Source organism: Podarcis erhardii (assembly GCF_964252035.2).
Source record: "Podarcis erhardii genome assembly, chromosome: 5".
NCBI classification, from domain to species: Eukaryota; Metazoa; Chordata; class Lepidosauria; order Squamata; family Lacertidae; genus Podarcis; species Podarcis erhardii.
Genome location: NC_138509.1, coordinates 11,095,160 through 11,118,396, shown reverse-complemented (window position 1 = coordinate 11,118,396; position 23,237 = coordinate 11,095,160). Strand labels below are relative to the sequence as shown.

The window sequence follows — 23,237 nt, the reverse complement described above, 5'->3', positions numbered from 1 at the left end:
CTTCCTTACTCCACACTCCGTGCTCAAATTGTAAATGACGGCGGGAGTCTCCCCTCCAGATTTTAAAAAAAAAAAACAGCAAAGCGTCCCTTCTTTACACCTCCTGTTCACCAAAGAGGTTCCAGTTGTCACTCAGCCCTGGACCCTGTCCGAGCCCCTCCACCTCTCAAGGCTCACTTCATTCTATGTTTCTCCGGGAGGGATATTCTTGAAAGGGAACCGCGTTACCGCCCGGGCAGACTACTCACTTTCTCCTGCACTGGTTTCTCACCGCGTCCTATTTGATTCCGACTATCCGCTGAACTCCGTTGACTTCTCTCTGCTGCTCCGAGGCATTATTTTCTACTCTTTGCTACTAAGTTGCAAGCGTCGGAGTCCTTTTTTTTTGAAAGCGAGCCGCTCTTCCTGCAAGCACAGGGCTTCGCTATCTGAAGGTGAGAAATGGCTCCCCTCGACCCTCTAGACCTCTCCGCCGCGCTCTTCGCCTCTTACGAGGTTACCTGGCGGCCGGTTCGGTCTTTTCTTCGGTCAAGCCGGGGCTAGACTCCTTGAATATCCTTCACAGGAGTTTTGGGGGGTCTCCGCGCCCTGGAGTTGCCCCTATCCTTCAGAATAGCTCAGGTTCTCACCGTACGGTGAAAACCCTGCTTGCGCTGGGATCGCGGCTCACCGGAAGTCTGGCCCAATCGCCTTCTTAATCCAGCCTGCGGATGGTCCAGGAATCAGCTTGTTTTTACATGAGTAGAATGTGTCCTTTTATTTAAAATGCATCTCTGGGTTATTTGTGGGGCCTGCCTGGTGTTTTTACATGAGTAGAATGTGTGCTTTTATTTAAAATGCATCTCTGGGTTATTTGTGGGGCATAGGAATTTGTTCAATTTTTTTTTCTTCAAAATATAGTCCGGCCCCCCACAAGGTCTGAGGGACAGTGGACCGGCCCCCTGCTGACAAAGTTTGCTGACCCCTTTGCTAACGCAAGAAACCACAGCTGGTGCATTTTACTGCTACACATGCACAACAACACATATATGTTCCCAAATGATACATATATTTTGATATTTAATCAAGAACTACAGTTCCTCACAGCAAAATCTGAGCTTCCTAATGGGAATTATCAAGACAACAAGTCAGGGTTTAGAGAAGGGAAGCGGATCTCAGGCCTGTGGGCCAGGTCAAGCTTTTTATCGCCCCTGACCTGTTGCAGCAACATCTGCAGTGGTGGAAAATACCAATGCAAACATTCTGTGCTTGTGGCACAGAAGCCTCTGACAATGGATGGGTGAGCTAATGTGTTGCTATTGAACTCTCAAATGTTCCAGCTGCTAAAGGAACAAAGGTTTGTTTGACAACCAGCTTTGCAGTCCAGTCTCTTTTTGTGGAGGGAAGGTTGTCAGTCAGTCTGGGATTAAGATCTCACACTTCTGGAGCATATTAAGGACCTGGAAGAGGATGAAGGGAGGCTAACGGGCAGAAAAGGGGGAACAGGGAAGAATAGGAGGAGGAGATTTATGGGGAAAGAGCAAATGAAAAAAATGGAATAGGGATAAGAAACAGGAGCATTATTCCTTTCACCCACTTGATGACAGTTGTGGAGAGAGATGATGTGGGGAGAGGGGACAAAATAGGATTAATTAATGCTCTGTCAAGGTGAATGGATGAGATTTCTGTGTAAACGTATTAAGCATAGGAAAGGAATTTGGCAAATTCAGCTTCCAAAGCAGACTCACTTGATCCACACTTCCAAGATTAACGAGCAGATTTGACGTAGGTCCACTTTGGAATCCACACTTCTCGTGGATTTCATGGCAATATCAACAAAGGGCTGAGGACTCTTATTTTTAAGAATCTCCTCCCGCACTGCTCCTGCCTCCCCGCTTATCTTTCCATCATATAAAGTAGCAGAGACGAAGATAAGGATGGTTGGCATACATCCCAAACCAAGTGGAGCTTCTAAGATAAATCCGACAGTCCAGCAACTGACACCTGGGCATCCATTAATGCATCACACTCAGGCTTGTTTATGTCAATATTCTTGTGCTATTCCTAAAATTAATTTCCTTCTTCTAAAGTACAGGCAGACGATCTTCTTACTAGTTTAAATGGAAATCCAACCTATAACTAATGCATTTATCTAGAGGCTTCAAAATAACAAACTTTAAGTGTTTGCACTTAATATTTCAGAGGACTAGTCTAACAACATGCCAAGCCAGATATTTCAGATTATTCCCCACCACAACCACTATGGGATTTTGATCTAGTTTGCTTGCTCCTACTTCTTCCCCATCCACTTAAAGCATTTTGATATCTGGTGACATTAAGATTAATCTTGCTTAGTTCTAAGAAAGGAAGAAAGCCAACTTAAAATGTGAAAACTGTGCAGGATGAAGTAGGATTCTGCATACCTGGAATGCTTTAGCAGCTGTTTCATCCAAGAAATGCCCAACACTCTCATTTTCAGGATTGAAACAATTAAGTTGCTGGACTACAATTTCAATGTGCTTCAGCTGGCTGGCCATCTTCACATGCAAGATTCCTGTAAATATATATTGTCATCAGTTGCAGTTTAATCTAAGTATAAATACTATTTTTCATGAATACACTAGTGCTGCTACTCTTCCAAGTATATGCTGAGATTTATGCTGAGAGGGTAGTATTTGAAAAGAGGGAAAACTTTCAGAGTTGAATTCTAAATGCCAGGTTTCTTTAACACTATTAAAATACATTTTGTGACATTTCAATTTCTTTCTTTTCAAAAATATGCATTCGATTCTTTAATGCCACTTGCTTATTTCGAAGTACGTACACTTGAGTTCACAACACAATTGTTAAAAAAATAAAAATTCCAAAGCCCTAAACTATGGGCTCTCTGTTGTATCTAGCCCCTGCTCCCAGATTTCAGGGGAGGAGGTATAATAGTTTCCTTGCCTCGGTGTCCTTGTGGATAGGACCACTGTAGGCTGGATGCCACTGAAAAGGTTTACTGGGGCGTGGGAGCTCAGAATATGCCAGAAGTTCCAACTTAATATTTACACACTAAATATTAAGTTGAGACTCCACATTCATGATGCCAGGTCATACTAGTTAGCTCAATGAAGATGCTGACCCAGTGTGAGATGGCCATGAAAAAATAAGGCAAATTCCACACTACAAAGAAATTGGGCGGGGGGACGGGGCGGTTAATATCATAATGCCAATTATCCAAATCTGTGAGGTGACCTATTTGGAGTACAGTACTGTGTACAATTCTGGTCTCCTCATCTCAAGGAGGAGCTGGAAAAGCTTCAGAAAAAAAGGCCACCAAAATGATCAAGGGGGTGGAGCGACTCCCTTGTAAGAAACAGTTGCAGATGTGCTTCCCAACAGGGGGGAAATTTAATTTTTAGGGGGGGGGGCAATTCGAGCTTGTTTAGATCAAGTTTATGGCCTGTTAGGCTTCCTCCACGTGAATAGGAGCTCACTTTTTGAATAATAAGAATTATATGTCGGGGGGGAGTTATAAGGATTTTAGAGATGCTTAGGTGAGGCATGGCCAAAAAACGGTTCGGAAGCACTTGGTTTAGGACTAGGAAAAGCATGAAAAGGCAACATGACAGAAGTCCTCGGATCCCACACCTGGGGGTCGAGGTCCCTTTGTCCTCCCCCCAATAAAATATTTGGGGAAGCTGTTCCCCCCCCCAAAAAAAAAAAGTTGATGGCCACTGAAATGGTGGTTGTGTGCTGCATCGTGTGATTCATTATGCAGGACAGGGTTTAGTTGACAACTCCCCCCAAAAAATATACTTATATATTTATATTTTATATATTTTATATTACATTTTTATATTTTATATTTTATATTTTATATTTTATATTTTATATTTATATTTATATTTATATTTATATTTATATTTATATTTATATTTATATTTATATTTATATTTATGCCGGACAGGGCTTAGGTGACAACCCCCCAATATATATATATAAATAGATAGATAGATATAGATATAGATATAGATATAGATATAGATATAGATATAGATATATAGAGATATAGATATATAGATACAGATATAGATATAGATATAGATATAGATAAAATTCAAATTGGCGCCCTGATAGAAGTTCATGAAGAAATGCTTCTCTCCCGCCCGGGCTGCTTCCCCACGACGGGCTCCTGCGAGGCTGGGCTGGCTGGGCCAATGGCCTGATCCAGCAGGTGAGTCTGGCACTCACCTGGACGACGACCCGAGAGATGGAGAGAGACGCCGCTTCTCTCACCTTCCGCAGAGAGAGAGAGAGAGAGAGAGACGCTTTCCCCGTCCCGAGCGAGAGAAAATGGCCGCCCTCGCGGACGCCGCCTCGGTTGCCTGGCAACCAAATGGAAGCGGCCGGCGGCGGCCTACGAAGCCCGACGCCGCCCGGCCGCGGGATTTAGAAAACTGGCTTCTTCCCGCTTCCCAACCGGCGCGCTCTTGCCATGCTCCCGCGCCCTCTTGCCGCGGAATAGAGGGTCCCGGGTCCCAGTTCACCCACCGGCTCTGCTCTTCCCGCTTCGGGTGTATAATGTAACGTGAGGATGGGGTGTGCGAGCGTGAGGGAAGAAGACCCGAGTTCGAAGGAGACGCCACGTGCTTTTCTTCCCGAAGGGAAACCGGGTCAGAGGCAGGAGTGAGAAAAGGAGGGAGTTCAGTTCTGAACATGGAAACCAATTCCCACGGTTTAGAATGTGCTCAGGTCTTTTGGCACTTCACTCTGCCTGGCAGAGCTTGAGGTTGTGGGGCTGCTGTTGTGGTTTAAAGTGGATCACACAAGTCTGAAGCCTGTCCGTCCTTGATTCATCTCACCCATTTCCCCCAAGTGCATTGACACTTAATTCTGCTGCAGGTGTAGATCCAGCCCTTACACCCCTGTAGCCAAAATTCTGCTACAATAGACCTGGCCTCCTTAAGCTATTTCATTATTTTTTAAAAATATTTTTTATTAAGTTTCTTACAGATATACCACACGCTACAACAAAAAATAAAGACAAAATCACAAATATAAACAAAAATGAATATAAGAAAATAAAAATACATATTGACAAACACCCAGACCATACAAATTAATTAGCTGCTCAAACTTCTAACGTCATTACCATAGTTTGGACTTCCTTTGAGCCCTCCCATCTGAATTTCCTTGTATTTAAATGTAGCGGTTTTCTAATATCATTATTAAAACACAATGTTCCAATTAAGTTCTAATTTCTTAACTTTTCTTGAAGTTCTGAATCTCAATTATTTTACAATTCTCACTTTCATCCTAGGCCTATTTAGTAGTTTCAAGTAGTTTCTAATTTTTAATGTTAAAATATTTGTTTAAATAGTCTTTAAATTTATTCCACTCTTCTTGATGTTCTTCTTCTTTCTGGTCGCGGATTCTTCCACTAATGTCAGCCAGCTCCATATATTGCATCATTTTCATCTCCTTAAGCTATTTCAGGCCTTTGTCTGAATTTTCAGCTTTTTGTTCTCTAAAAAAATAATAATCTCTCTAGCTCTTTTATTTATGGAAATGTAAAAGCATGCAGGCAACATTTATATCCAGCTGGTCTCTACAAATAAACTTTTCCGATGCCTTGAAATGTCCTGTTGAGTGAATGTCAAAAGCCCTGGAATAACTTAAGAGCAATGCAATAGATGCTTCCAAATTACATTTGATGGTTCAAAATATTCAATACCAATTAGATACCTTATTTATTAAACAAATTGGGATATTTGTGTTTATTTGGTGCATTGCCCTGTACCTTCTGCACTAAATTTCTGGTTCCTGGCTTGTGTGCTGCAAATATAGGGTAGATAATTCCTGGATTCCAAGATCCCAGTACTGTTTGGTGATGCAACCCCAGCAGAGATTCAAAGTCACAAAATACGCAGTAAAATGTGGAAATATAGGTTGTTAAAACGTTTAAAATATGCCTTTCCAAGCCAGTTCCAAAATGTCCCTCTTCCTCCAGCATAGGGAAAAGATGTTCGGCTAGTTGAAAATTGGCTTGCTTACAAACTTTTCAAAAGTCAGATTCGTGTGCTTTGCTGTGCATGAGCCAGAAAGGCTGCAGAGACAGTAAAAAAAATCAGTTTAGTTCCAAAGTGGTGTGAATCCCTAGATTATTGGTATGTTGTTGTTGTTGTTTAGTCGTTTAGTCGTGTCCGACTCTTCGTGACCCCATGGACCAGAGCACGCCAGGCACCTCTGTCTTCCACTGCCTCCTGCAGTTTGGTCAAACTCATGCTGGTAGCTTCGAGAACACTGTCCAACCATCTCGTCCTCTGTCCTCCCCTTCTCCTTGTGCCCTCCATCTTTCCCAACATCAGGGTCTTTTCCAGGGAGTCTTCTCTTCTCATGAGGTGGCCGAAGTATTGGAGCCTCAGCTTCAGGATCTGTCCTTCCAGTGAGCACTCAGGGCTAATTTCCTTAAGAATGGATGCATTTGATCTTCTTGCAGTCCATGGGTCTCTCAAGAGTCTCCTCCAGCACCAGAATTCAAAAGCATCAATTCTTCGGTGATCAGCCTTTTTTATGGTCCAGCTCTCACTTCCATACATCACTACTGGGAAAACCATAGCTTTAACTAGATGGACCTTTGTTGGCAAGGTAATGTCTCTGCTTTTTAAGATGCTGTCTAGGTTTGCAATTGCTTTCCTCCCAAGAAGCAGGCGTCTTTTAATTTTGTGACTGCTGTCACCATCTGCAGTGATCATGGAGCCCAGGAAAGTAAAATCTCTCACTGCCTCCATCTCTTCCCCTTCTACCTGCCAGGAGGTGATGGGACCAGTGGCCGTATAGGAACTCAAGATTTGCTATGCTTCACAGTCATTTTCTGAAAGACTATGGGCTTGAAGGTGAGGAGAGGGCTTCATGTTAACTTATATTTACAGTACAGTGGTACCTCGGGTTAAGTACTTAATTCATTCCAGAGGTCTGTTCGTAACCTGAAACTGTTCTTAACCTGAAGCACCACTTTAGCTAATGGGGCCTCCTGCTGCCGCTGCACCACCAGAGCACGATTTCTGTTCCTATCCTGAAGCAAAGTTCTTAACCTGAAGCACTATTTCTGGGTTAGCAGAGTCTGTAACCTGAAGCGTATGTAACCCGAGGTACCACTATACTAAAATGCGGGGTTTTTTTGTATGTCACTATATATTTTTATTGTGTCCCTATATCAGTATGAAATGGTTTATTCTACGCTTTTAACCCCTTCCATGCTCCAATTAGACCAGAGCACGCTGGTTATCCCCGAGGCTAATTTCCCCCCCATCAGGGCGGCCACGGCCTCGACGGTTCCGCCCGCTCACTTCCTTCACTGCGCAAGCGCGCCCAGCTGTGCTCCCGGCACCGCCCTCTCCCATCCCAAACTGAAGCACCGCCTCCCGCGAGGCGTTCAACTTCAAAGCTCATTTGCATGGGCTCCCCGTGCCCAATCACTGGCCGTCGCCTGTTTTGCATGGAGCCCGGCCGGCCACTCACAGAGCCGGGGGGCCGGGCTACCACGTGCTGTTGCTAAGCTTCGGCTTCTGAAGTTGTTGCTATAGTCGCCGGCCTATCAGGGGGCGAGGCTCTTGATCTGTCAACATTCTCTGCGCCGGAGGGAGGGAGGGCGGGCAGCTGGTTGGGTTGTGTGCGTGTTTTTTCCCCCTTCCTTCCTTCCCCCTCCCACCCACCTCGCCTCTGATTGGCTCCGCGGTGTCTCAGGGCCCGGCGGGTGACGCTATCGACTGGCCCAGCCAGCCGTCCGTCAGCTGGGAAAGTAATATGCTCAAAGTGTGGGCGTTTGTAGACTTGGGCTCAGAGAGCAACACTTTGGAGGAGCCTCCCTGCGCGCGCTTGTGAGCTCCCGAGTGCCGGAAAAAACAAACAAAACACCAAAACCATTGCTAATTGCTACTATTGCTGTTATTTTTTTTTCTTCCTTCCTTGCTGCTTAAATTGCAAAAAAAGCAAAAGGCTGTGAAAATGGAGTGGAATTCCCTGCTGATGCTGCTGGAAGCTGCGGAATACTTGGAAAGGCGAGAGAGAGGTACATACAGCAAGATTCCCTGCAAAAGTTGAGGGGCTCCCACCCCAGGGCTGCGATGCACCCCGGATTTATTTAATTTTTTTTAAAAAGTCACCTTGAGTGGGGGTGGGGGGTGGGGAGATGGGTTTGTTTTGTTGCAAAAAGGACTTAAAAAAAAAAAAAAGAAAAGCAAAAGCCACGAAATGAAGGGAAATCTCCCCACCGTTGGTCTGGTGGCGCTGCAGGTCCGCCTTTGCTCCCTTCTCTCCCTTTGCAACTGCTTCCTCCCTTTGCAATAAGTTGCTTGCAACGTTTGCACAGGCAGCAGCAGCAGCAGCAGCAATACGCGGCAGTTGTCACGAGCTCAGCTTTTGTTGTGTGTCTTTTTGCCTCTTCCCCCCCAACCAGAAGCGGAGCACGGCTACGCCTCGGTGCTGCCTTTCGACAGCGGCTACGCCAGGAGGAAAAGCAAGACCGGGAAGCCCCAAAGCAGCCGGTGAGTGCAGGGGGCTGCGATCCCCTACCCCCCCCCCCAGGATCCCTCTGGATAAATGCAGCTCTTCCCTCGGCCTTATTTATGGGTGGGCTGCATGTGTTTCTGCACTACAACTCCCATCATCCCTGGCCGCTGCTTCTGCTAGCTGAGGATGATGGGAGCTGTAGTCCTCCCACCACCTGATAGGACCTGATGCACTAGCACAAGGTATTTTGCAGCGACTTCAGCACCAGCACAGAAGCAGGAGGTCGCCATTTCCTTCTGCCGACCCCTCTTTTCTGGGCTGGGTTTATGCTTCGGTCTCTCCTGGAGAAGCTGCCACGCGTACAGCGGGGGTTCCTTTCTCCCAAGCAACCTCCACTGGACGCTACCCAACCCAACCCCACAGTCCCCTTTTGCTCGTCTGCTCCAGGGATTTCGACATGGGCAAGGGCAAGATCATTGCTAACACCCCCAAACTGCCAACTTCAGTTTTCCAAAGCAGGTGCCTTGTAAGGGGGGGGGGGTGGAATGAAAAGCACGAAAGTCGAACCTGCTGAACTTGTTTTAAGTTGCAAGAATAAGCAGCGCAGCGATCTTTGATTACCTTTCTCAAATACAAAAAGGTGTTTCGGCGCACAGATCGTTCTGAACAATCTTGGGAACTGCTTGGTGTTAAAAGTATCTTGCGGGTTTCAGTTACAGGCGCATCAAAACTGCACCTTGTGCATCTTTTCCTTTGAAAATTTTGTCACCTGCTCCTTTGGGTTGAGTGCTGATAAATACCGGTTGAATTGGTTTGCCACCCCAACTGGTCTGTTTCGCAACATTGTCGATCGCATGTAAGCTTGAGCTTTGAAAAACTGCATTCAAAATAAATAGTAAAATGTTATCAGGCAGTTATAACAAAAACTAATCTGTATAAAGCTGTATCCCTCTGAGGTCTGCATCCTAATGATCATGCCAGCCCCGCTGCTACCAAATACCACACTTGTAAGCCTCTGTGTTTGTTTGTTTTTGCTTTTTTTTTTTGCATGCTTAACCTGGAAGTGATTTCCACTGGATTCAGTGGGACTTGCAGGTGAGATTCTGCATGGTCTCTATAAAAAGTACAACTTAATAGATGCACTAAGAGAGTAGCAAGGTGGCAGAACGCTGTAAGATTGGCATAAAGGTAGTTATTTAATATTTTCTTGCATCTCCTTATATTTGTCCAGGTTTATAAAGGTAAAGGGACCCCTGACCATTAGGTCTGGTCGTGGCCGACTCTGGGGTTGCGGCGCTCTTTTCGCTTTATTGGCCAAGGGAGCCGGCGTACAGCTTCCGGCTCATGTGGCCAGCATGACTAAGCCGCTTCTGGCGAACCAGAGCAGCGCACGGAAGCACCGTTTACCTTCCCGCCGGAGCGGTACCCATTTATCTTACTTGCACTTTGACGTGCTTTTGAACTGCTAGGTTGGCAGGAGCAGGGACTGAGCAACGGGTGCTCACCCTGTCGCGGGGATTCGAACCGCCAACCTTCTGATCGGCAAGTCCTAGGCTCTGTGATTTAACCCACAGTGCCACCCGCGTCCCTATCCAGGTTTATAATGACACATGATTAAAAGTGCACCCCCCGGCTCTGGATGCTTTACCCTGAGGTTTCCTGCTCTGCTTAACTGGATGTGTGCCTGGATAGAGTGGGATGGTGCCTTTATTCTTTGCTTGTTCTATATACAGTAAGTGTTTGAAAAGGGAGTTTCATCTGGCCGTTTATACTGGTTGTTGAAGAGAGCACCAGGGAGGCCTTGGAAGCAGGACCTTGTGAAGCACAAACTACTCACACACACCTTCAAACCCCACCCACCTTGCAGGGACTCCTGTCCTAATGATCAGAATGAGCTGCTAAGGATTGTTTTGCAGACTCAGCAGATTTGTCTGGCTTGCCCCAAACAAAGTCCAGGACACCCTGTGTTTTAAAGATCATGCCTGCTTCTTCCTTGACTTCCTGAAATACCCATTCATTGTTCTTGTTGCCCTCCTTTGCTTATCCTTCTCTTTGTTCATGCAAAATATCATCTTCGAGTGAGAGAAAAAACTACCTACAAAGGAATCTTAAATAATCGCAAGCGCTCGCAATATCAGACAAGCTTCTCAGTCGCTTGCTATCCCTGAGTGCAGCCAACAAAACGTTGCAGTATAACTGAAATCAGGAATGAGTCTAGTGACATTTCGATGCCTTTTTATTACCATAGCCAATTAGATACTTAAGGCACCACAATATTTAATATACAATTAAATGCAGGGCTCCTTCCAACGCACATGAGCCCTGTCGCATTAGATCACAGGCCTCTCTATCCTTCTCAAAGCTTCTCCTTTTTTATATCCATGGAGTTTTCCTGGCAAAATACTGGAGTGGATTGCCAGTTCCTTTTCCGGGTGGATCACATTTAGTCTAAACTCTCGGCTATGACCTGTCCGTCGTGGGTGGCCCTGCACGGCATAGCTCATAGCTTCCCTGAGTTATTCAAGCCCCTTCGTCATGACAAGGCAGTGATCTGTCCCCTACTATTGTCCCTCTCGGAATCAAAATTAAGTACAGTGGTGCCCCGCAAGACGAACGCCTCGCAAGACAGAAAACCCGCTAGACGAAAGGGTTTTCCGTTTTGGAGGCGCTTCGCAAAACGAATTTCCCCATGGGCTTGCTTCGCAAGACGAAAATGTCTTGCGAGTTCCTGCGGGGTTTTTTTCCCTTTTTCCTCCCTTTTCCTAAGCCGCTTATCAGCTGATCCGCTCACGGAACGGATTAATTTCGTCTTGCGAGGCACCACTGTACCCAGTTTTCTTAACCTTGTCACAAACCATTTCTGGGTTCAGGGGTGCCAACTATGGGGGACTCTGGATGCCTGAGCCCCCACATAATTTTTGTTGTGGATGCTCAGGTACTCACACCTTAGGGTTACCCGTGCAACTTCTAAGGTCTCGCACTGGGCACCCATAACCTGGGAACCAAGTCGGCTCCCCTGTCTGTGTTCAAAGACACAGCAGCAGATGGAAGTTTTAGCCATCGGAAAGGAACGTTGTTTTTTACTTTGTAGTTGGATCAACTCAAAAAATCTGATGTCAGATTTTGTTTCTGGAAGTCTACCTTGTAGATGCTGGAAGACTTTAAAGGAAGAACCCTGGGAGCGAACTCTCCTCAGCCGCAGCCAGCATGGCAAATGGTCAGGGTTGGCAACAGTTGTAGTCCAACAACAGTTCAGTCACCCTGATACAGACAACCTTCCTCCAGTTGTTTCACTTTCAAGAAATAGTATGCACAGCCTCAAGAAATTCAAAGTCTCTTCTGTGCATAGCAGGGTCACCGTTTCAGATTAGGGAGGTGGGTGGAATTCTTGGCAGGCAGGGTTTTCAATATATTCAGAGTTAAATACCCCGTTTTAAGAGCATCTGTTGCATTTTTGTGCTTCATCAAAGCGGTAGCGGTGTAATAATGTCAAACGCATAGTTTAGATGTTCTGTATAGATCCGTAAAACGTTGCCCCAATGTTCCTTCTTAAAAAGAAAAAACTGCTACGAGAGGGACTGAACAAAATGGGTGCACTTCTCCCTGCTTCAAATTACAGTGGTGCCTCGCAAGACGAAATTAATCCGTTCCGTGAGGCTCTTCATATAGCGGTTTTTTCGTCTTGCGAAGCAAGCCCATTGACAGCTTAGCGGATTAGCGCTATTAGCGGTTTAGCAGCTTTTAGCGGATCAGCTGATAAGCAGCTTATCAGCGGATCAGCTGATAAGCGGCTTAGGGCTTAGGAAAAGGGAGAAAAAGGGGAAAAAACCCCACAGGAACTCGCAAGACATTTTTGTCTTGTGAAGCAAGCCCATAGGGAAATTCGTTTTGCGAAGCGCCTCCAAAACGGAAAACCCTTTCGTCTAGCGGGTTTTCCGTCTTGCGAGGTGTTCGTCTTGCGGGGCACCACTGTAATCTTTCCAGCCCTTAATTAATCTGCATTGTTTGCAGAGGTGGGGAAAGAAATTCCCCCTAAAATTTCCTTTTCCCAGTAGGTGCTCAACACTGGTGCATTGAAGAAATGGTGGCTTGGGGGCCAATATTATTCATTTAGCAATACTGAAGAAGAATAAGCCCTACCATTCGTTTCCTAACACGAAACACTCGAGGCGGCTAACATCACAAGGAAATGCAAGGTTGAGAACCTCGTCCTTCATTTGCAATGCCAAGTTTCCTTCTTTCGTACACCATTTTGTAGAAGGCTAGGGTAGGAATAACCTCACCTTGTGAAATTTCTCCTGGGAACTCGCTGAGTACAAGGGTCTCCTCATGGTCTGCAACCTAATAATCCTGAAGAGGCAGAGCAGCCATGGAATTGCTCAGACAGAGAGATAGAAGCTATATATGACAAACAAATCTGAATTAAACCGCAGTAGGATGAGGGTTCATGTGAATTCATCATGCGAAAGACTGGGCTGGATGAATCCCTAGTCGGAATTAAGATTGCTGGAAGAAATATCAAGACTCTCAGATATGCAGATGACATAACCTTGATGGCAGAAAGTGAGGAGGAATTAAAGAACCTTTTAATGAGGGTGAAAGAGGAGAGCGCAAAATATGGTTTGAAGCTCAACATCAAAAAAAATGAATATCATGGCCACTGGGCCCATCACCTCCTGGCAAATAGAAGGGGAAGAAATGGAGGCAGTGAGAGATTTTACTTTCTTGGGCTCCATGATCACTGCAGATGGTGACAGTAGTCACGAAATTAAAAGACGCCTGCTTCTTGGGAGAAGAGCGATGGCAAACCTAGACAGCATCTTAAAAAGCAGAGACATCATCTTGCCAACAAAGGTCCGTATGGTTAAAGCAATGGTTTTCCCAATATGGAAGTGAGAGCTGGACCATAAAGAAGGCTGATTGCCGAAGAATTGATGCTTTTGAATTATGGTGCTGGAGGAGACTCTTGACAGTCCCATGGACTGCAAGAAGATCAAACCTATCCATTCTTAAGGTAATCAGCCCTGAGTGCTCACTGGAAGGACAGATCCTGAAGCTGAGACTCCAATACTTTGGCCACCTCATGAGAAGAGAAGACTCCCTGGAAAAGACTCTGATGTTGGGAAAGATGGAGGGCAAAAGGAGAAGGGGACGACAGAGAACGTGATGGTTGGATCGTGTCTTCGAAGCTACCAGCATGAGTTTAACCAAACTGCGGGAGGCAGTGGAAGACTTGAGAGGTCTTTTATTTTATTTTATTTATTTTATTTTTATTTAGGTCTGCAATGATCTAAGTGTGCAATAACATGTGGAATCAGTAACAGTCTTCAGACCGTTGAGATTTTCAGATAGTGGCCGCCTTAGTTACTAGCCGATACTAAGAATATGCCACTAGATTTTGTGACTGTCACGAGCTGCGGTCATAAAGAACCTCCTGGCATCTCTTTACTGAGTTGATGTGGAGGGGGAAGAAAGGATTAACGAAAGCATGGTGGACAGGTTAGACTAAGCTCTTGCAATGACTGAGGAGAAGAGCTAAATGTTTTGACAGGGAGCGTGGAAGAACTTAAAATTCGGGGCAGAAAAGGATGATGGCTGCAGAAAGCAGGATGGATAAAGGAGTAGGGACAAAATCTTTGACTTGAGCAAATAGATGTTTTGCTGACAGGGCCAAGGTAAAGGTAAAGGGACCCCTGACCATTAGGTCCAGTCACGGATGACTCTGGAGTTGCGGCGCTCATCTCACTTTATTGGCCGAGGGAGCCGGTGTACAGCTTCTGGGTCATGTGGCCAGCATGACTAAGCTGCTTCTGGCGAACCAGAGCAGTGCACGGAAACGCCGTTTACCTTCCCGCTGGAGTGGTACTATTTATCTACTTGCACTTTGACGTGCTTTCGAACTGCTAGGTTGGCAGGAGCAGGGACCGAGCAACGGGAGCTCACCGTGTCACGGGGATTCGAATCGCTGACCTTCTGATCGGCAAGCCCTAGGGTCAGTGGTTTAGAGCACAGCGCCACCCGCGTCCCTTAGACAGGGTCAAAGGGGTGGCCAAAGAAAAGGTGAGATGGGGACTAGCTTACACATGGTTAGGGTTAGCGATTTTGCTGCTCGGCTTGTGTGCCAGTAAAAGTTTCATATAGTACTCGGCAGAAGCTGAAAGCTGCTCTGCTGCTGCCTGTGTCCTTCGCAACAGCCTGACCCAAAGAATTTGCCTTTTAAATTTCTTAGCCACCTTTCTCAGAAACCACCCAAGGTCAAATTACAGGAAGATAAAATCCTGAAAACATGCAGTGTTTAAAACCACAAACAGTAAAAAAAACAAATCCATATGATACTAAAAGAACACTTCCCCGTCAAAGTTAACAAAATCAAAACCAGCAGAATATACAGTTAACCAAAACAAAACAAAAATTTAATGATCTTTAAAAACAACCCCAATCACTTGCCTTCAGATGCCTGGTGTTGAAGAGACACCTGGTGGGTTTTGCTGGGTGAGCATTCCACAGACTGGTGTAGGGGCCACAACCCAAAAGCCCCTGCCCCCCTTGCCACTCCGTGAGCCTCTCTGAGGTGACAGGCAAAAGTGGGAAGCTTTTTTCCGTTGACTTTTGTGCCCGGCTGTTTTTAAAGGTGCAGGAGAAGGGCCCCTAAAGAGGTGCCATTGTACAAGCAGGAAAGGTCTGGAATCGATGGACCACAGAGCAAAGGAGCTATATAGAGTTGCTGGATCCAAATTTGAGGACTCTCCCCTTGAAGAGATGCATATAGGACAAAAGTTTGCTTCTCACGTCTTTCAAGATGGCAGCGAGAAAAGCCACACCTTGCGAAATAATAATAATAATAATAATAATAATAATAATAATAATGATAATAAAATTTTATTTATATCCCGCCCTCCCCAGCCGAAGCCGGGCTCAGAACGGCTAACATCAAATGTATAACACATTAATATAAAATCAGACAATCAATTAAAATACATCCTCAAATCAGATCAGGATCAGAATAAAATCCAATCAGATGGCAACCCGCAGATTAAGGTTGGGGACCTTAAATGCTCACCAGGCCCAACTGTTTGTGCTGAACTTATATGGGCCTGTGAGAAAAATTGGGAGGCCACTTTCATGCAAGTTCTTATGAAAGGGGAGAGGGAGTTAGACTGAACCCCGACCAAAGGCCTGGTGGAACAGCTCCGTCTTGCAGGCCATGCGGAAAGATGTCAAGTCCCGCAGGGCCCTAGTCTCTTGTGACAGAGCGTTCCACCAGATTGGAGCCACAGCTGAAAAAGCCCTGGCTCTGGTTGAGGCCAACCTAGCCTCTCTGTAGCCTGGGACCTTCAGGATGTTTTTGGTTGAAGACCGTAAGTTCCTCTGTGGGACATACCAGGACATACCAAATTCTTGCCTCCGCAAAGCTTAGAAGCACAGGATTCCCATCAAGATCTCAATTTAGGCATCACCGTCTCCAAAGAGTTGCTAAGTTGTCATTGAAGATGGGAAGTGACTTTCTCAAATTTATCTGAACTAAATAGCGCAGGGCAAACCCTAGACTTGACCTCACCTAAGCCTCCCTCTGCTTGGTGAACGAAATCAGGATGGCACACGCCAGTGGCAAAGTTGTCTTTATCTACCAAGCTGTGTCCACAGCTATGCCCGTGAGAGTCACAGCTAGCATCATTGCTGGGGGAACTCTTTAGGCAGGTTACAAAAGCAGCCACTGGCTTCTGGTTGATGGAACTAGACAGCTCAGGCCTGACCTGTGGGCAGAGAGAGTTGTTATATGTGCTGATCGTTGACCTCAGTTTTCAACTAAGCCATTATCTCCTTATCCATGCTCTTGAAAACTGTATGAACATACCCAGAGCAACAGTAAGTTGTGTTAGATCCTTGTACCCCGATCCTTGTGAATTAAATGGCTGAGGAAGGACAGAGGAATCATTCTATAGGCTGTGCCTTTCAAATCCACCTTGGAGTGTTCTGAGGTCTGCAACTGCTGTTCTTGAGTCTTCCCTTCTTGTCCATTGGAGCTTATCTGGATATTTTACGAAAGCAGGAGCCTTCTGGCTTGAGAACTTCCTACACATTCCTCTCAACTGGCCTTTTCCAGGCTGCAGTTCCATTCCTCCGAGATCGTTTCCTTGGAAGACAGAACATGCAGATGACTTCTCCCAGCCTCTCTCTTAAACTGTCCGGTTTTGGAACTGTGAAATGATGGGCCTTCCCACCATAACAGGGCAAACGTTCTCTTGATAACAGTTGCAATGATATAGTCTTGTGCCTCTTGTCCAAAGTAGGATCTGCCGCATAACAGGCTCACGTTGCCAGATGTTAGTTCATCTGTTCCCAAAGGAACACGAGAGAGTTCTTCTGCTGATTATACGGCTTAAGTGTACTACATTTGGCATTTATTGTAGAAAACATGGTGCCTTCCAAATGCTGTTGGAAAGCAACTTCCATCAGCTCTGACATTGGTCGTGCCGGCTGGGTCCAAAGGCAGCTGTGGTCCAACAACATCTAGGGGCACCATTGCTCCTGAAATAGCTAACTGCCATAAGCAGTACAGTGGTACCTTGGGTTACATACGCTTCAAGTTACATACGCTTCAGGTTACAGACTCCGCTAACCCAGAAATAGTACCTCGGGTTAAGAACTTTGCTTCAGGATGAGAACAGAAATTGTGCTCCGGCGGCGCGGTGGCAGTAGGAGGCCCCATTAGCTAAAGTGGTGCTTCAGGTTAAGAACAGTTTCAGGTTAAGAACGGACCTCCAGAACGAATTAAGTACTTAACCCGAGGTACCACTGTAGTGGTGCCGCGGGTGGTGCTGTGGGTTAAGCCACAGAGCCTAGGACTTGCCGATCAGAAGGTCGGTGGTTCAAATCCCCGCGACGGGGTGAGCTCCCATTGCTCGATCCCTGCTCCTGCCAACCTAGCAGTTCAAAAGCACATCAAAGTGCAAGTAGATAAATAAGTACCGCTCTGGCGGGAAGGTAAATGGCGTTTTCGTGCGCTGCTCTGGTTTGCCAGAAGCGGCTTAGTCATGCTGGCCACATGACCCGGAAGCTGGATGCCGGCTCCCTCGGCCAGTAAAGCGAGATGAGCGCCGCAACCCCAGAGTCGTCCACGACTGGACCTAATGGTCAGGGGACCCTTTACCTTTTTTTTTTACCACTGTAGTGCTGTTTAAGAGACATGTGTGTAGACTTCAGTCCTACAAAGCACCTTCTTTTTTTCTTTTTTTACTATTTTTGTATGTGGAGGGGTTATTTAATTTTGTGAAGTGTGAAATATAAAAATCCCAACCAGATTCAAGGTTGAGCCTTGGGGGAGAAAATAAGATGTACTAATAGTGTTCTGCGCATGTCAAAATAGGTCCCTAAGATATTTTTAATGGATTTCTGACAGGAACTGATTGAAAGTGCATTGTTTCCTTTGAACTTTGGGTTATTAGCAAGTAAAACTCGATAATATATAATACTTTCTGTTGTTGTTGTTTTTATAGGTCTTCACATAATGAACTAGAAAAGCATAGGTAAGTAGTAAGAATCAAACAGAACCAGTACGGACACTATTATTCTGCCATGGCACAATCCTGCAAGAGAAACATTTTTAAATTGGAAATAACAGGGAATTATATCTGTTCAACTCGTGTTTATTTTATGAAAGTGTTTGCTGTCAAATTCCAACCACTCGTTTTCAGAAACAGGTATCTAAATGTTGAATTATACTATGTGAATAATGCTGTTTATACTTAAGGTTTCAATGACATTAAAATATTTCTGAATCTGTCTAGTATAGCTCTTAAGGGGCACGTTCCTGGCTAATAATTGGCAGCTCTGTTGCTTGCTGGAGCATCAGAAATAAATGGCACCTTTCCACAGACACTAGAAAAGTAAGGCAGTGCCTAGCGACTACAGAGAGCTGAGAGAGAAATTGCACATGGTTTCTCACCTCTGACAGCAGAACCTCCTGAAGGCTGTCTATAGAAGCACCAAAAAGTTTGAGCAGTTAACAGGGTTGGCAGACAGGGCATTTACAATGCATTCTTCCACCAAGGGCAGACTTAGAGCTGGAGAAATAGGGCTGGAGTGAGGAGAAAGGCAGAGAAAGAGAGTACCGAATTGCCTCCCCGTATTGGTGCTGGGCTCCTGGTTGTAGGGGCACACACAGTAGAGAATGCAATTTCACTCCAGCAACTTGATTTCCCCCTCCAACTTAGCGCTAGCACCCATGCCCCCACATACAAACGCACGGGTCCCAGATTAAATAAACCAACCTGCTGTTCATTGTTGTTGTTTAGTCATTTAGTCATGTCCGACTCTTCATGACCCCCTGGACCAGAGCACGCCAAGCCCTCCTGTCTTCCACTGCCTCCCGCAGTTTGGTCAAACTCATGCTTCCGTTAAAGCAGTGTTTCTCAACCTGTGGGTCCCCAGATGTTGTTGGACTACAACTCCCATCATTCCTAGCCAGCATGACCAGTGGTTAGGGATGATGGGAGTTGTAGTCCAACAACATCTGGGGACCCACAAGTTGAGAACCGCTGCGTTAAAGGAATCCAGGAGCTTGCCACGCTCTTGTCCGAACCCCTGTCAAGGGGCTAGGGCCACGCAAGGGCCCTTGGGAGCATCTGGGGAGAGGTGAGGGTCTGGCACCCAGCTCTGTTGTCTCCCCAAAATGTTTTCCTTTATTGACTTTCGCAGGCTTGCGGATGTCAGTTCTGTTCCTGCCTCTAGGTGGGAACAGATAGTCACAAACCAATGCCTAAGCAACCGCTCACATTCTGTAATCAATAAAGTTGTAGCCATGTTGTTGTTTAGTGTTTAGTCGTGTCCGACTCTTCGTGACCCCATGGACCAGAGCACGCCAGGCCCTCCTGTCTTCCACTGTCTCCCGCAGTTTGGTCAGACTCATGTTTGTAGCTTCGAAGAACACTGTCCAACCATCTCGTCCTCTGTCGTCCCCTTCTCCTTGTGCCCTCCATCTTTCCCAACATCAGGGTCTTTTCCAGGGAGTCTTCTCTTCTCATGAGGTGGCCAAAGTATTGGAGCCTCAGCTTCACGATCTGTCCTTCCAGTGAGCACTCAGGGCTGATTTCCTTAAGAATGGAGAGGTTTGATCTTCTTGCAGTCCATGGGACTCTCAAGAGTCTCCTCCAGCACCATAATTCAAAAGCATCCATTCTTCGGCGATCAGCCTTCTTTATGGTCCAGCTGTCACTTCCATACATCACTACTGGGAAAACCATAGCTCTAACTATACGGACCTTTGTTGGCAAGGTGATGTCTCTGCTGATCGCCGAAGAATGGATGCTTTTGAATTGTGGTGCTGGAGGAGACTCTTGAGAGTCCCATGGACTGCAAGAAGATCAAACCTATCCATTCTGCTGTTCACTGGAGCTCAAATAAAAAGGCACCAGTAGGCTGGTGCTTGTGTGCTGGCTGTCCCTCTCACTCACTCACAACTCTTTCTGTTTCAGCAGGAGGCAGGGCAAAGGCAGCAGTTCCGAACAAGAGCGAAGCCTCTTGCAACCTGGATCTCAAAGCCTGCTGCTGTCAGTCTCTGCAAGCTCAGTGGAGCAGCAGCCAAAGGCATGGCCTGCTAATTGGAATGCCGTGACCCTCACCCTGTTCCCTATGTTCAGTGTGGCTATACTATACGCTAATCTTTGCATCCTGGTGGGGTTGAAATGCAAGTCTGCAAGATCGTAGGGTCCAGATGCCCTAGAAAAACGCTGTTTTTGAAAAGCAAAACATCTGCCTGGAGATGGGTAGAAAGGACCAGGCCATAACATTATTCTGTGATTGATTGATTGATTGATTGATTGGCAGATATAGGGAGTTTCTAGGTGGAAATTGAAGGGTATCGATCAGGGCTGTCTTTAGCATATGTGCTGCTGGGGTGCAAAGATGCGCCTCCAAATGTAGTTTAGCCGCCCCCAAATTAACTTTTATTGAGCTTTTTTTTTTTTGCAAAGTTGTTGAGCTTTTTTGAGGGGGGGAATTGCTCTTGCTCACCTGTAATAACGATGCAAGGGACGCGGGTGGCGCTGTGGGTTAAACCATAGAGCCTAGGACTTGCCGATCAGAAGGTCGGCAGTTCGAATCCCCGTGACGGGGTGAGCTCCCATTGCTTGGTCCCTGCTCCTGCCAGCCTAGCAGTTCAAAAGCACGGCAAAGTACAAGTAGATAAATAGGTACCACTCAGGCGGTAAGGTAAACGCCGTTTCCGTGCGTTGCTCTGGTTCACCAGAAGCAGCTTAGTCATGCTGGCCACATGACCCGGAAGCTGTACGCCGGCTCCCTCGGCCAGTAAAGCGAGATGAGCACCGCAACCCTAGAGTTGGTCATGACTGGACCTAATGGTCAGGAGTCCCTTTACCTTTACCTTTTAATAACGATGCTGCGGAAAAAAATGATATTTGATGCTATGAAGTAACAGAGCGACAGAGGAGGGGAGTGGGGACCTTCGCTCCATTGCTTTTCACTGCCGCCGATCGAGAGGGACCAGTATACAGTGGGTATACAATTGGCGCCCACCAGAATTTGGCACCCGGGTGCCCTGCACCCCTTGTACCCCCTGATAAATACAGCCCTGGTATCAGTGTAGGAAGGGTAGGAGAGAGTGGCTTTGAGATTTTGGGTAAATGCTTAGCGATTTCCCCCTGGCCTCTGCCCTAGCAACCCTAATAAGTCTTCACTGATACCAATCAATTTCTGAGCAGTCGGGGGGTCTTCACGGGTTCTTATTATAACTGTCAATGTGTCATCTAGCTTTTAGTCCAGGGGAAGCTTCCAACCGTGGAACGAGCCCTTCTTGCATTTTCTCCTCTGCCTCTCAACATTCTGTGTCCTTGTAGTGTGTCGAGTCTTTTACATATGGTGCCAGCTGCCCTGGAAATCAAAACAGGATTTAAATGTGTTAAAACAAAGACTGCAACGATTGGGGGTAGGGGGGGAACAATGACGAGAAAAAGTGGGTTTGATGCTTTGAACTTTGTTCAGATCTTTACAAGGGTTGTCATTTTAGTGCTGGGATGAATGTCCTTTTTGCTTGTTTGAAGGTAGCATTGTGCAGAAATCCTAAAGTTATATGCTATCTATTGCACTCTAGTGAGCTAAAGTGCACTGTAACAACACTAAATGTGTTTGTTTGTTTTTCATTTCAGACGAGCTAAACTACGACTATATTTAGAAGAGTTAAAACAACTTGTCCCTTTGGGAGCAGATAGCACTAGACACACGACACTCAGTCTGCTGAAAAGAGCCAAGATGCATATTAAGGTAAGAAAAGAGAGAGTTACCTTTTATTTTGTTTTACTTAAACAACAATCTGACACACACACCCTTTTTTTTGTGAGAGGGCGGGATTGCAGATTTCCTAATTTATTTTTATATATATATATATATATATTTTATTAAATTTTCAAATGCATAATACAAGATCCCTACACCAAAAAACCAGAACAAATACACCAAGAAACCATATAGAAAGAAAAAAAGAAAAAAGAGAAAAATATAACCAACCGTTCAGTATAACTTTTCTTATATAACTAACTGGACTTCCTCACATCTCCTTACCCTGCATTATTTATAATCAAAATGTCAGCAAATTATTACCTTGTTTCATACCTTATTTTGTACTTTCCAATGTTATACTTCTAAATTTAAAATAATTTTTATCAATTGCTCGTACCTTAAAATTAAACATAGTGTTGCCTTAAATTTCGACCTTTTCTTACTTATAACTTAATTTTCTATTTTACAAAGCCTATTTGCTGGAACTGGTGTTTTCTAAATCGTGCAAATACTTAACATTCATACAACTTATAATATTTTTGTAGATAGTCCTTAAACTTCTTCCAGTCCTCTTCCATTGTTTCTTCTCCCAAGTCTCGGATTCTGCCAGTCATTTCAGCCAATTCCATATAGTCTATCAATTGCGTCTGCCACTCTTCCAGTGTAGGCAAGTCTTGTGTCTTCCAGTACTTTGCAATACGTATTCTTGCTGCTGTTGTCGCATACATAAAGAAACTTCTGTCCTTCTTTAACACTTTCTGGCCGACAATGCCCAAGAGGAAGGCCTCCGGTTTCTTAACAAAGGTATATTTAAATACCTTTTTTAGTTCATTATAGATCATTTCCCAGAAGGCTTTCACTTTAGGGCATGTCCACCAGAGGTGGAAGAATGTCCCCTCAGCCTCTCTACATTTCCAACATTTATTATCAGACAGGTGATATATTTTTGCAAGCTTGACTGGGGTCATGTACCACCTATATATCATTTTCATAATATTCTCCTTCAAAGCATTACATGCCGTGAATTTTATTCCGGTGGTCCATAACCTTTCCCAGTCCTCAAACATAATGTTATACCCTATATCCTGAGCCCATTTTATCATGGCTGATTTAACAGTCTCATCCTGTGTATTCCATTTAAGCAGCAAGTTATACATTCTCGACAATACCTTAGTCTTTGGTTCCAACAGTTCTGTCTCTAATTTCGACTTCTCCACCTGGAATCCTATCTTTTTGTCCAATTTAAAAACCTCTTGGATTTGGGCGTAATGTAACCAATCTTGCACCTTATTCTTTAATTTCTCCAAGCTCTGCAACCTCCATTTGTCTCCAATTTTTTCTATTAATTCCCAATATTTCGGCCAGCCGGCCTCCATATTGAGTCTCTTCCGGGCCTTAGCCTCCATTGGTGATAACCATCTCGGGGTCTTACTTTCTAGTAAGTCTTTATATTTTGTCCAAACAATAAA

The 23,237-nt window shown here is 45.3% G+C and overlaps 2 protein-coding genes across 2 annotated transcripts in view; one reads left to right on the top strand and one right to left on the bottom strand.

Moving 5' to 3' along the window:
• The window catches only part of CFAP99 (cilia and flagella associated protein 99), a 40,722-nt gene extending 36,387 nt beyond the window's left edge, over positions 1-4,335 (bottom strand). Inside the window, exons 1-2 of the mRNA XM_081864460.1 lie at positions 4,216-4,335; positions 2,403-2,533 (exon numbers count right to left, since the gene is read on the bottom strand). Coding sequence (XP_081720586.1) covers positions 2,403-2,516 — 114 coding nt within the window. The 5' untranslated portion in view covers positions 2,517-2,533; positions 4,216-4,335. The remainder of the gene's footprint in view (positions 1-2,402; positions 2,534-4,215) is intronic.
• A 136-nt stretch (positions 4,336-4,471) lies between these two features.
• The window catches only part of MXD4 (MAX dimerization protein 4), a 31,761-nt gene continuing 12,995 nt past the window's right edge, over positions 4,472-23,237 (top strand). Inside the window, exons 1-6 of the mRNA XM_081864440.1 lie at positions 4,472-4,552; positions 6,778-6,860; positions 7,957-8,035; positions 8,423-8,510; positions 17,973-18,002; positions 21,639-21,753. Coding sequence (XP_081720566.1) covers positions 6,849-6,860; positions 7,957-8,035; positions 8,423-8,510; positions 17,973-18,002; positions 21,639-21,753 — 324 coding nt within the window. The 5' untranslated portion in view covers positions 4,472-4,552; positions 6,778-6,848. The remainder of the gene's footprint in view (positions 4,553-6,777; positions 6,861-7,956; positions 8,036-8,422; positions 8,511-17,972; positions 18,003-21,638; positions 21,754-23,237) is intronic.